Source organism: Diachasmimorpha longicaudata, chromosome 12 (assembly GCF_034640455.1).
Source record: "Diachasmimorpha longicaudata isolate KC_UGA_2023 chromosome 12, iyDiaLong2, whole genome shotgun sequence".
NCBI lineage: Eukaryota > Metazoa > Arthropoda > Insecta > Hymenoptera > Braconidae > Diachasmimorpha > Diachasmimorpha longicaudata.
In genome coordinates, this window is record NC_087236.1 from 3666325 (window position 1) to 3681372 (window position 15048).

General features: G+C 36.9%; 1 protein-coding gene across 3 annotated transcripts in view; it reads right to left on the reverse strand.

The window, feature by feature from the left end:
- LOC135168122 (SET and MYND domain-containing protein DDB_G0273589-like) overlaps positions 1 to 15048 on the reverse strand; it is a 48610-nt gene that overhangs the window by 11859 nt on the left and 21703 nt on the right. For all 3 annotated transcript variants that reach the window (XR_010299989.1, XM_064132037.1, XM_064132036.1), the window contains 4 exons: positions 9604 to 9811; positions 5566 to 5687; positions 3599 to 3976; positions 2272 to 2473 (listed from right to left, as the gene is read on the reverse strand). Coding sequence is in view for 2 of the 3 variants with exons in the window: in XM_064132037.1 (XP_063988107.1) it covers positions 2272 to 2473; positions 3599 to 3976; positions 5566 to 5687; positions 9604 to 9811 (910 nt within the window). In the remaining variant the exon portion in view is untranslated. The remainder of the gene's footprint in view (positions 1 to 2271; positions 2474 to 3598; positions 3977 to 5565; positions 5688 to 9603; positions 9812 to 15048) is intronic.

The following is a 15048-nucleotide window of genomic DNA, read 5'->3' on the forward strand; positions in this document are numbered from 1 at the left end:
TCAACTCCTGTCTTTGGTCTACATATTTAGGGCAATACCAAAGGACGTGATTAAATGTTTATCTTCCTGCCCTGCAGGAGCAGCCAGGATCATTGATGATTCCGACCCTCTCCAGGGAAGTTGCTAAGTGCTAATGATTAGCTGTAATACAATTAATAGTAACTATTGTTTCTCTCGAAAGTTTCCAGTTCTTGGCCCAAGTCCCAGCAGAGTCCCTCCAGTACAGCTGAAAGAATTCTGATCCTTTTTTTATTTTTATCGCTGATTCCTCGCTCTATAATTCCAGTGGACGTTTGTTTGTGGTGTTCACATCTGAATTTAGTTCAGAAATCCATAAAAGTGACTCTGAACTCATGTGTGAGGTAATAAATCACTTCTCCTGTCAACATGTCCACTGCCTCCTCTACATTCTGGGGTTCATCAATTAATTTGATGTCAGCGATTATGTCGTGATATTTCCTGGCCTTCAACGAACGAATAAATAAATTTATCCATTTGTTCTACTCCTTGACCTTCCCTACATTATTCAATAAATTCCCCCTCACAATTTGAATAATCATACAATTTCTAAACAATGAACTTTTATTCAGATCGAGAAAACAATTTTTCCTATTTCAAATATCCTCTGCCCGACAGGAATCGAAACCCAAATAAATATCGAGATGAATTTCAATGGAAACTCTGCTATGAATTATTCGGATAAACCCATTTATATCATTCAAATGAACTGTATTGAATTTGAATGCACCATTTTTCTGGGTAACGCATCGATACTACGGTAGAAATATGGAAAGTTGAATAATTTCGCTTTCACCAGTTGGATTATTGCGGGAGATATTGATCGCCAGTTGAATCAACCAAAAATTATTGACCTTTCCTGATTAATGTCGACGGTAGTAGGTGGAGTCAAGGGTTTTTATTTGAGTCCGCATTCCCTTTCAGCGAATGTATTCATTTAGTCATTCGGAATAAAACCGCTGTTGAAACCAAATGATGGATTTTATGAATTCAAATGAAGTATTAGAGAAAGTTCAGACTAAATTGACTGGGGAATGGAAGGGAGCGATAAGAAAAAATTAATATGCAAAGGAACTTGGACTTTGTTAACTTCCCGATAAAGGGAAGTTACGGTGATGATTGCGGTTTTGATGCTGGTTTTGTTTTTGCTCCTTCACTAATCGATTATCGATTGTCAAATGATCGATCATGACTGTTATATAATCGATTATCTCCATGAAATCGACCAGATTCGATTAGTGACCTGTGTCGCTTTTCATATAGCTAGGAATGAGTCCTGAGTTCAAATCAGCTGCCCTAGACAGCTGTGAATCGATCAGAAATCAGCGTGCGACTTTCGAGATATCGATACTATCGATGTTTGTCGTTGCTTACAACTAGCGCTGCCCACGCTTGCAGGCGCGACGTTGATGCCGGTGTTTTGTTTTTTCTCCTTCACTAATCGATTATCGATTGTCAAATAATCGATCATGACCGTGACATAATCGATTATCTCCATGAAATCCGCCATGTTCGATTAGTGGCCATGTTCAAATTAGTCACCTCAGACAGCTATGAACCGATAAGAAATCAGCGTGACAATCATTCGAGATATCGATAGTATCGATATTTGTCATTTTCCCGATAGGAAAGAGTTCTGAATCGAAAATGGGCGCTTCAGACGGCTATGAATCAACGGGGAATCATGAGGAATCAATCATCAGCATTTCGAGATATCGATAGTTTCGAGATATCGATGTTTGTCCTTTCCGCACCTTGCGCCCCCGCGGTCGCGGCGGTGATGTCAGTTTTGCCTTTGCTTCTTCACTAATCGATTATCGATTGTCAAATAATCGATTATGATGATTACATAATCGATTATCTCCATGAGTTTCAATTAGCCGCCTAAGACAGCTATGAATCGATAAGAAATCAGCGTGACAATCTTTCGAGATATCGATAGTATCGATATTTGTCATTGTCCCAATAGGAGAGAGTTCTGAATTCAAAATAGCCGCTTAAATTAGACAGCTATAAACCAACGGAGAATCATGAGCCATCAATCGTAAGAATTTCGAGATATCGATAGTATCGATATTTGTCCTTTTTACAATCCGATGATTCCTTCTCTCGTCTAATTACAGAAGTCTGCAATATCTCTCAAAATAATCATGATTTCTCTCGATATACGAGTGCTATTTCTAAGTCACGTGACCCTCCCCTATTAATATCACCAATTAACAAATTATCATTTGCAATTCATTACTCACTTACCTTGTAACAGCAGGGTAACAATCATGATTGAAACGCGCCACGCTCGGATAAATAGCAATTCCGAGGTAGACGGTCTTGTTCCCACGAAAGCGATGTTCATTACCACTCCGGGTTTCAAAAATTTCGTGAGCGTTAAATTGTAGTAATTGGAGATTCCGAAGCAGAAGTGAGCCTATTGTTATTTCCTCATCTGTCGGCGAGTCTGTGTTAAAAAAGACAAAAAAATTGTTGAATCAAAATTTATAGTTTTCTTGATAACAATAGATTCAATATAATTCTCTCATGTTTTACAAAAGCGAGTCAATGTATTAGAAGTTATCGATTTAATGGTTCAGTGATTTTTCATTATCTACCGAGTGTCAGAGGGAGAGGTGTGGAAGAGAGAAAATGGCGACAGGCGGAAATACTACCACTGTACTACCGAAGAAAAGGGGGTTTCCTGTTTTTCCGCCAGAGGTGAAGATGTTAGTTTTCACCCCGCCTGCAAAGGCCAGTGTGTATTTTGCCGCCTGGAGGGCGGCAGGAAAGGAGGTGCTTTTCGCCCTAGGGTGACAAGCTCCCTCCTCGGGGGAAAAGTATTAAAATTGTAATTAAAGTTAAGGGTTTCTGCCCTTGGGACGAAAGGGAAAGTTTCTAACCAAGTGTGGAAAGTATCTACTTGAGTCCTAACTTTTCGCCCGGGGTGGTTGGTTGGTGAGCGGGGGGAGGGGGGTGGTTTTCTGTTCTAGGGTGGAAAATATCCACTTTCCTCCCCCTTATCAGAGTGCAAAGTACGAACTTCCCCTCCTGGCGCGGTCGATTGATAATGGGTAAAGCAAGTTGCACTCAATCCAACCTTCAAATTATGATTCAATATATAACAGATATTTGGGGCTTAACAGACCGACTATTGAGTAATAATTAGATCTCCTTCAAAGAATATCTTCAGAAATATTGCGTTATCTCTATTAAATTCGGAGAAATTACTCAAAATTTCGATTTAAAAATAAATGAACTTATTTCGTTTTACCACTTTACCACTCAATTAATTCATTCATTAATTCTTATTATTATTATTATTTATGTTTAGTATTTTGCATTATTATTATTATTATTATTGTCACTATTATTATCGTTATAAATTAATTAATTAAGGCTCATTGCACTTCCTCACATTTGTGACAAACGTTACTTTACTAAAATTCTATTAATTAATCAATTCACTTAATTAATAAATTTATTCATTCATTGAGTCTTTCTGCGATATATCACCACTTTACCATTGATTTTGGTCACGTATTCGTGTTAAATTCTGATACTCGGGTTGAAAAATGATAAATATACTCACCAATACTCAGTCGTGGGCTTCCGAAAAAGCCGACGGTCATCAGACACTTGAGTAGAAAAGCGGCCATAAGGGTTCGTTCAAAAAAATCAGCTGATGACCTGAGTGTATCGTGAGTAACAAGTTCATACGCCCTAAAATCCACATCTTCAGTACTTTTTAACTGCCGTGAATTTTCCAGAAGTTTTTTCTTCCTCAAACGTCGTTTAGCGGATTTACTCATACCCCCCTCGGGCTTTGTGAAAGCTTCACTTTGACTTTCCAACTCGTTTCCCGTAGCTTTCAATTCCTTGCACTTACGATGAAGTTTTAGGGAAGTTTCGAGGCCTACTTGGGTTACCATGCGAAGGGCAAGTGTACTCAGAATACTCATCCCAGATCCTGGAAAATATGAAGGAGCGGTTGAAGACTATGAAATGACAATTTAAGTTCAAAGGTAATTTCGAATTTACTGAAATGAAAAGTTCATTTGTGTTGATTCTGTGCTGCAGAGCAAACGGGGGATTTTTTTGGGGATTATGAAATTAATTTTCAACCCCTGATGACACTTCTCTGATTTTCTTCAGATAGCATCATCTCGTATAACTAAAAGAAAATTTTGTTGAGGATTTTTCGTATATTTCGATACTTTTGATATTTTTGATTTCAACTTTTTTTTTCTGATTTTTTTTTTTAATCAAAAATATCTTGATTTTATACATAAAATCAAAAATATCGAAAATCAGCGGAAAAATTGGAGATTCAGTTGAATTCCTTTGATGTTACAAATGTTTTTCTTTGTTTATATATGAAACATGATTATGGTATATAGATTTGTGTTAAAAAGAACGTGGAATTGACGGAAAGAGTTGATGTGAAGGGACGAGAGAAGGGAATCTGTCAGAAATATGACAGAAAGAAAAACGAATTTAAGAGGAACTACTAAGAAAAGAACAATCGAATCGAAGCTGAGATCAGAGAAGGGATTGTAAAGGGGAAAGGAGACTAGAAGATTAACACGTTAGAATGTACCTGCGAAATCGATATTCGTAAAACTACTCCCTCCTTTGAGAGAACATTGTCGTCTTAAATCAAATAAACCTGTTGTGAACAACAGAAATCTCCTAAATCTAAAGTTTTAAGATTTAAGTTATCTGAGAAGCTGAACGCTATTCTGGCTCCTGTGAACCGGCTGTGAAATTAATGAAATGAGTAATAATGGAACGAATGAATAATGAAGTTAATTAATTAATTAAATAAAGTGAAGAGATGAGAGAAGAAATATAACAGAGAAAATGACGAACTACTGAGAGAAGAATAATCGAATTGAAGCGGAGTTCAGAAAAGGGATTTTAAAGAGAAAATGACACAACGACATCAACACGTTATCGATCGATATTCGTAACACTACTCCAGCCTTTGAGAGAAAATTGTCGTTTTAACAATCAAACAAATCTGTTGTGGACAACAGAAATCTCCGAAATCTAAAGTTTTAAGATTTAAGTTATCTGGGAAGCTGAACACCATTCTGGCACCTGTGAACCGGCTGTGAAATTAATTAAATGAGTAATAATGGAACGAATGAATAATGGAGTTGATTAATTAATTAATTAAATAAAGTGAACAGATGAGAGAAGAAATATGACAGAGAAAATGACGAACTACTGAGAAAAGAACAATCGAGTCGGAGCTGACTGCAGAGAAAATTTTAAAGGGATTTTAAAGGGAATAGGTGACGATAAGATCAACATGTGATAATGTACCAACGCAATCGATATTTTACTTGTCTAATGTCTAATTTCATAAGTGTCAAAAGGTAATTGGGACGAAATATTCGATAATCTTAGGTGATAAGACTATCAACAATAAGGACCGCAACCGTAATTTTTAATCACTTAATTATCAGGAGAATTGAACAATACGTAAACAACAGGCGAGCTCAATTTTCATGCTTTTCTTCTCCTAACTTTTAATTAAATTTACTATCTTACCTATGAGAAGAGCCAAAACTTTGCACTCGTACTTGTGATAACTTTCCATAGCTTCGTTCCTGCACGCAACTCCACAAAAAGCAACAGTACTACAATGAGGACATCCCATGGGTGCTCGCAATCTAAAACATGTGAGATATTGTTGTTGAAATATTAAAAAATAATATTTTAAATATGAAGTGAAGATGAATGAAGTGGTTCGTCGAGGGTCTGTCGTCAATCTAGTCACCAATCGGAGGCGAGACACTCATGGAACGCTCTAGAAACGAATTTGATTTGAGTCAAGCTAAGTTTTTTCGATTTTTGCAATACCCGTTAACCCACCAAATATACGAGTCGCACTCTATTAATAATAAAGTGACATTAGAAGCATTAATAACGTGTTCACTGATTATTGACCTTCGTCTCACAGAGTTTTCCTTCTCCTCACTCGTCAAACTGCATCGACAATCCACGAGATCAATTGAATACATTAACAGTTTATCAAGAGTGACGTGTCTAGTAAATGTTCGGGGTAGTTGCCGCGATAGTCTCAATAATTCTAATCACACGACTAGATAATTATTAGTACCCTTCTCTGAGGTTGTAAGTCTCAGGTATATCAATAGATACGGCAAGATGTCTCCTGAACTGCTGCGAACGGATAGTGAGCCAAAAGCAGGAATTGTTTTTTAATTCAATTTTTAATAAATTGAAACAAAACCGAACGCGATGTAATCCACTTATTTTATTTATTAATATAATGACAATGAGGAATTTACAATTTGAGAACTGCACATATGACAAAACAACGGATACTAGTTTAAAAAAAAGAGAATAAGTTCAAAGGTCTTGTCTCGACGGAGTCTTAACGGGTAACTAACAGAAATCTATCTGTGGAATGTGTGAGATTAATGAACAATGAATGAGTGAACTTTTTGTTATTTTGAATATTTGTGCACGTGTGAAAGAATATAACTCTAGTGGACGTTAAGATTTGTTTAGACGCTAAGACTTTAATGTATTTTATTTGTTTGTTCAAAATAAGGAATGCAAGGAAAAGGAGATGTGTGTGTCGGGTATGACAGATTTATGTTAGTTGTGTTTCAAGTTTTGAGGATTTGTTCTATAGGATAATGGTGAAGTGTTGTCCGGCCATGTGGGATCACTCATGGGACAGACCCTGTATTGTTTAAGGACTCAGGGAAGAAAAGGCGTAGTAAAAGAAAAGGATAGAAGACAGTGCATTTTCGGGTGTGAGCTACGGTATGAGTTTAGTGTGTTTTTAGTTTAAGTTGTGACCTGACCGCGGACGCGTGAGGATATTCTTATCATCCTCCTAATATATTTTTGACTTTATAATATTCTGTAACCTTCGTAAAATAAATTAATCATTTAATCCTTTAACTTGATATTGATCCTACATATCTTAAAACTATCGTCTTAGATTATAAGGGAGTGAGGGAAGAAGACGGTATTTTCTAACGGAGCGGGTAGAGAAAATTTTATTGGTCTATTGACTAAACTAAAAGCATTTTAGGTCTTTTATTGAGGGAATAATAAAAGTAAAAATTCAGAAAGGGAAGAGTTTTGGTATAAGGTAATTTCTACGTGAAACCCAAAACGAGACAAATTATGACCGTTTGTAACTACTAAGTGCAAAATTGAAGTTAAGGGATTTGAGTAATCCACAGCACATTAGGGAAAACCTGAGAAACGTAAAAGGTCGTCTTAATTTTTTATATGTACTGTTCACGACCGAACAGTAAATGAGCGAGTGGAGCTTCGGGAAGTCTTGGCGACTCTCCGAATTTGATTGTCTGTTTGATGTGATGGAGTTGGATGACGGAGTATATGGAACAAGGAGATGACTGTTGTCCTTTGTGGCCTTTGCGACTGCCACCTGACGGACATAAAAGCATCTTTTATTCTATTCTATAACAGAGGTGTAGGTACCAAAGGGCAGGAGAACGATGTAGTCTTGGAATTTCCAACCTGCACCAGTGGGGAACCTCCTGGCGAGGACGGACGCATTTGAAATACGATTGTACTGCGTGTATCCCTCAGTGTATTCCAAAACCTCATGATGGTTTAGCCACTACTAGCTGGGCACCTTCTGAGGTTGTGCAGGAGTACTTGAAATATGATTATGTCTAGTGTACCGTCGGTGTTCCTGGTACCTCATGCTGGCCAAACCATTCAAGATGACACTTTTCCCAAGAGGATCAAACTCCACAAAGATCTTTTGTATGTGTTTCATTATGGAGTATTGGGAGTTGAATATGTAACTCGAAAGTAAGTATGGAAAGCAAACCATCAAAAATGGTACCTCGCTGAGTCCTAAATTCTATCAGATGTTCTTTTGATAGTAACGGCGTCTTTTGTGGATCTGGGAGATGGACCACTGAGGGGCAGTTTCACTGCGTGAGGTTCTACATATCTGGGCATGTGCCATGGACTACCTCCCCGAGGTTCTCCGTGGGTGTAATGTTGGTACGTTGCAAAAAATGGTGGCATCGTAGTGAAAGTCCTCTGGCTTGCTGGCAGATCTGGATTTTTCCAAAAACCATAACTCTAGAGGTTGTTTTCATAACAGGCAATACATGTCTTCTGTGATTGATTAACTATTGAACTCTTGGTTAGTTCCTTGACCGCTCTCGAAGAGGCAAGACCTAAAATGAATTGATTGCTCTGAATCTTAATCTTTCCTTCCGAATCGAATCCGTATGGCATATTCTCTATTCCGTCACATCCTTTCCAATGAATCTTAATATTTATTCTCAGAAAATAAATCTTAAATTTATTTCTTCAAAATTATTTTCGTTGTTTGAGTCACCCCCAAGGCTGTCTAATAAGGTGAAGGTTCATTCCTTTTTAAAAGATTTTTTGTTTCGTGTTATGGGAAAATATTCTGCCCTCGTTTTGTCTTGTCTCACAGTGTAACTAACGATAACGTATTTAGACGTAATTTTTATATCCTTTTAAGGGTCCTATTTCTTGGACTTTCAGTTCCACGTGGAAAGTGAGTAGTTGCACAGCTGTTTCATACCCTCAAATATCAAGGTAGCAAGTGTTTACGATCACTGACGGGTGTGTTGATGTTGGAATTTAAGAGGTACTGGAACAGGTAATGAAAAACGGTGAACAACGACGATAAACAGGATCATATAGCTTGTGCTCACGTGAGAAACCCAACTCTGTTTCGGAAATTGCCCACTTGTATGAATTTCGTAGACACGAGGATAAGTAGAGCCTCGGATTCACTTACAGGAGATGGTAAGGATATCCTTAATCACTAATTCAATGGTTCGGTGTAGAATCTCTTATGGGTTCGGTTTCGTTGGGCGATTAATCTTGATACAAATTTTCCCGAAGATCTTAATTGAAAAGCCAAGAGTTCATTCACCTGAATTTCAGTATTCCCTTCATTTTTAGGGAATAATTTATCAGCTATTTCTAATTTTTAATCTTTATTTGATTGAATCCGGGGGCTAGCGTCTCCGCTCGCTAAAAAGGGGGAGGGCTTAGTCCCCCGCTCGCTTCGCTCATCAACACGGGGGGCAGGGCTTAGCTCCCTGCTCGCTTCGCTCGCCAACACTAGCGAAAGAGGGGGGAAGGGAGAGTGAGTCCTCCGCTCGCTTTGCTCACTAGCGTGGGGGGCGGGGCTTAGTTCCTCGCTCGCGTCGCTCGCCAACACGGGGAAGGGGTTACCCCCCCCCCCCCTCCCACTCGCTTTGCTCACCAGCGGGGGGGGGGGGACTTAGCTCCCGCTCGCTTCGCTCATCAACACCGGGAGAGTTAAGGAACCTCACACAATGAAGTATAAAAAATTATTCTATTGGATAAATTATTTTATTGGATATGAATTCAATTCACACGAATTAGAAGGAAAATTTCAACTGAATTTATTCGTCAACATCAACCAAATTCTTTTATCAATGTACGTCTTGATGGCGAATATTTCATGCTCGTCGAAATTGGATATGGAAATGCGGGCGGTTTCCTCGTAAATAATCTTGACAAATGCTGCTTCAAAAAATCTTCATTCTCGACACTCACCTAATAAAACAGTGATGACAGTGAGTCCCATAATAATCTGGCAGAAGACACGAAGCTAATGGAGGTTCTGTCGCAAGTGTATCGCCAACTCGTACATCACTCGCTGCTACAGCATGCCTCCCCACATCCGGTGATTCACGGATTTCCACGCGTCGAGACAGCCCCGGGTATTCTGGATTCGGTCCATCTGTTAACTGGGGTGGAATCGCTGAAGAGGGGGATGAAAAAATTAATTTAACCATTCAGTAAGCACTTTGATAAAAATCTAAGCAGTCCGTTGTGCCAGCTATTCCCCTCCCCCTTTTTTTTCTTTTGTACTCGGAAAAGGGGGTGGGCGTAAAATACAGGTGTTCAAGATAAGCTAAGTTACAGTAATAGAAGTTTAATATTTATTCAATGTCCTATTATTTTTAGTAAAAACCAGTGTTAAGGTAATCAAAAAGATAATCACATCATAATATCTCTGCTAATTTTTAGTGAGTAAAATTTTTATTCGGTAATGAAACTTCATGAGCCGTTGAATAGTAATAAAATTTCAAAATGGTACACTTTTTGTGGCGATTTCCGTGCGGGTAATGAATTCTAATTCGGTGACGTATTATTGAAATAAAGATGTAGTATCGGAAAATTTTGTAAGTTTTATGTAGAATAGGATAATTTATGAAGGTCGAGGCGTGAGGTGGTTGTGTTATTTTATTAAGGGCCGGTGAAAATATTTGGGACCTGCCTGACGCACCCCCGTTGAGTTTTTGAAATTCCCCAGAATTGGAAGATGGCCATTAGGATTGAGGGATGTTTGGCGGCAAGGGTGGGGAGGTTCAGGGAAATTTTTTTGGACTAGTTGCGGGTAGTTGCGATTAACCTACATACTTACAAAAACCTACATACTTACATACATACAAAACATCTTAAAATTGTTTTTATTTATTAGGTTTTTTGATCGAATCAATGTTTTCAGGCTCACTAATTATAGATATGATAACGAATTTGGTGGAATCAACTCTCGTCTATTCATTCGTAACAATTTGAACGTTTAAATTTTGATTTTACTGGAGAAATCAATACCGGTTTTCATAGAGCGCAATATTATTATTTTGATATCACTTCTTTCTTATGGTTTCTATGGGATTTTTATGCGAAATAGGCGATTCTGGAAATTAGTAGTGCGACCCCAACAGGTGACACCACTTTAACGCACGCCAATTCGGGAGGGAGCGACCAATAATAAGAAGAGTGGACAACGCACCCCTAGCTTAAAGAGGGATGAAATTGGAGAGAATTTCCATTGAGCTTTGTGTTGTGTTTGCTTTCAAGTGTTCATTGTGTGTATCGACCATTGATGGAAAGCCACTCGTAAAGGATTCCGTCATTTTATCATGAATAATAGCTGGATGACAGTCATTGATTATTCCTTTCGCGAAAACTTTTAGTGACCGCAAATGCGAAGCTAAATGCGATATTAATATACATTACATTGTCGGATTGCATAAGTTAAATTAATTGAATGCTGGCCGTTCACGATTGCTTTCCGCTAGGATTGTGTTCAGTGGATCATTCTCATTGTTTTAATTGGGCATACCAAATGAATAATGGGATCAATTAAATTACTTTCGGAATTGCAGACGAATAAATTTGTATTACTCTCCAAAATTGCGTTGATTTTTTCATAATTATTATGATTACTCGAAAAGGGAGATGCTGAAAGAGAGAGAGGAATTAACTGTTAGGGGAGGGGAGGGAAAAACGGGCCATTTTATTTTTTATGAATCGATCATTTCATAAAAGCTGTCGACACCCCTCGAGTTCGTTTGCAGAAATATCCTTGAATCCTCCTGGCGATATCAAGAAATAAACGCCGGAATTTTTTAGAAGACGAGGAACGTGAACATGTTTTGAATATGTTAGGAATTTCTAGAAAAATTTGCTAGCAAGGGCGATTGTAAAAAATTACGATTGTGCTCAAGAACCGAATAAAAATGGTAATATTCTCGAACACGTAATAACAACCTCACGTGTTCTGGAAATTCCGAGGAATATCTGAATGTTGTGTAAAAAATGAAGCACAGTTAACATTATTTGGAAAAATATTGGAATTTTCTGAAAATAGTTTATCAAACTGCGTCAAAATTAGGGGCGTTGAATATTAAGGGATGTAATAATATTGTTGTGAACTGAAATTGTGTCATATTCATAATTTGATGAAAGGAAGAGGAGGTCATGGGCCTATTTCCGGAACCGAAATCTTTCCGTGGGAGAAAAATAAAAAAACGAGTTGTGTTACGCGCTTTGATACTCAGATAAATAAATTTTTTTTTGTGTCAGATATAACACGGGGTAGGACTGAACTATATGCCTTATTGATTCCTTCATTTTTGTGATGAAGGGAACGTTTTCGTTACTGATCTATCCAGATACGCGGTAGCGTATCGGCCAAGTACACGTTTCATACGCGAAAGACCACCGAGAGGCATACGCCAAAGATCACCGAAAGCTACCAAGTATCTATACACCACACAACTTCCCCTTCCACGACCTCCAATCCATTTTCTTAGTTAATAAATTTACGCGATAATTTAGATAAAAACTTTATAAAAAAAGGTTTATGACGTGGTTGAAAGACTCTCCAGAAAAAGGACTAATTTATGTGGAATTCAAAGGAAACTCTGTCCTCTGGAGTCATAAACGTTCTCTTATTTTTTTCCCTCAGTAAAGGTTTTTCAAATATTAAGAATTTAGTCTCTGGACATCGGTTCTCTATGTCAATCGTGCCAATAATAAAGTGACAAAGTTAAAGTAATTGATTGTGTTGCTATATTAATTTATCTCCTTTTACCCATATCCCAATGTTTACATAATATAAATCGCGTATCAGCTTTCCACTGATCCAATTATCGGTTTAATTATTGAATGTTAACGAAGATATGCGCATAGCAACGAGCTATCATGCACATTTTTCGAGTTTTTTTTTATGTCCATCAATCAACTAACGGATTACGAGGTACAACCTAACTTAGCCAAACATCACTGTCCGTTATATTATATATTATGTAATACATAATGTGTTATATATATAAAGGCCGAGAGGCTTTTTGCATATATAGATATTATATATTATATATTATATTGTATATATTATATATTATATATTATCTAGTTTATATTATATATTATATATTATATAGTATATATTATATATTATATATAACAGACATTGAATTAAAGAACATGTCAACATGAATACAAACAAATTCAAAGCACAATCAACAATTTTCAGTGCAATAATTTTGCAAGGCAATTATAAACATTCATATGCTTGCAATTAATTCGATCAGCATCATTATAATTTGTTCTCAGAGTAGAATAGAGCTATCTCGCAGCTCTATTATCAGTGGTACCCCCCCCCCCTTGTTACAACAACGCGTCAGCTCGCAATTGTATGTCCTACAGTTTTCAAAACGTGATGATATATTCGGTATTAATTTCATTTGGACCCTGAATAATGCAGGATATTTCGTTAATTCCACCTGCTCTATACGAATTCCCAATTAACTCTGGACAAATGTACCACTGCGATATCATTGGAGAGACAAACTCACGTAAATTGCTGGCTATTGAATTATTCCCAGTTGTTGACGGTTTCAGTATCGATATCAGTGACGATGTTTCAATTGCTATTAGAAGTCTTTTGTGAGGGAGATAATAATTAAATATTTTCCCCTTTGATATTGTCATTCGTATGGCGAGTGGAAAACGTGAATGGAGATCGATTGATTTTGAGTCTCATTGGGAATAAAGAGAATTAATTATTACAGTTTTTCCAGGGAATTTCACATCGTTACGTTAATTTTCGAGGCGATTCTGTGATCAATTTGCAAATTGTATGAACAGAAAATACAGAAACAAAATAACAAGAGATAATACAGGATAAAAACAGGAAAAAATATATCTGGTACTAAAAAAATAATAATGTTGGATTCTCAATAAATAAAATTTTTAACAGATTTATTCTTAAAATAAACTGATATTTTATTTATTAAATACTAGTTTTAACAACCGATTTGTCGAAAAATTTAGGAGTCACTCACTGAAAATGATAAGAGTCCTCAGTTTTATGCACCAGAGGATCTGTGGAAAAAATAAAAACGGAGGTTTTTGGTACTTATTATGTCGCAGGGTCTAGGATGATTGGTAATTCCTCGAGGGATGAGACTGCATTGGAGGTAATTGCAATTAAGGAATATATGATAAGGGTGGATTTGGGGGAAATGTGAGGGGATCAGGATGATGTGGAAACGTAAAGGAAAATATAAGGGTATATAAGAATAGAAGTAGCCGAAAAAACTAACCTCCGTAAAATGACAAAAATTAGTTACCCCCACAACCCCCTTCACAATCCCTCTAATACCCTCTTTTACAAACGCACGTAAATAGACCTCATCATTGAAAGACTCCAAAAACTAATTTTGCTCTCGACAAACTGAAGTCCTAAGTTTCGTGTTCGGACGGAAATAAATTCCATTTTTTTTTAATAAAATGTGTTCAAGTATCAACTATTATTGTTTACTCTCTCTGACTTTCTGTATTGTTTATATTGTTTCAAATCCTGATTTTTAAAGAACTGCACCATTATTGATGTCACAGTCATTCAATACCAGATATAAAAAAAAAAAAGAGGATTGAAAGGACAATGATAAGAAATACCGAAAATTAAAGCTTCTGCGAGATGGCACGTAATAAAAATGGTACCCTAAATTTTATAGAACTAATTTGTAAATTCTTCCACAATTGGAGACAATATTATTATTTACAATTTTTCGGTCTTCTGTCCGCATTTACGTTTCAAACATCAAATTTTCTAGAACTTCCCACGTACTTTTTTCAGTATTTTTCTTTCCGTACTTTTAACCAAATATTTCTATGCGTTTACCTTCTAAATTGATCGAGTACTTCCATTAAACAGGCTGTTATATTCCGAAGAACTATAATTGTATTTTATAATTAGAGAAAATGAAGGCACGAAATACTGTTCACAGAATAATTTATTCTTCAAGCGAGACTCTCAATTTTTTAGAGGTGTTGAAAGATAGGAGGGTGATTTGGAACTGAGGCTAAGGGAGAGTTCCTCTACAGAACGTGTTCAAAAATGGCGGAATAGAGGAAAATTGTGGAGTGCAAGTTTAGGAGGCGCCAAATATCCTGAGGTGTCTATTTATTTAGGATGGAGAATACGTCAGAGGATTAAGAATGGGGAATACATTAGAGGATTAAGAGGATTAAAAAAGAAAATGAGAAATGCGGAAATTAGGAGGATATATAACAAGACGAATACCGTCAAATTGTGGAGATAAATGAATTAATCGATTTAGGGAATAAACAATTTACGATAGAAACCAATATTTTTCTTGGCATATCCGAATTAATTTCCCTTTCCGAAATACGTATTCC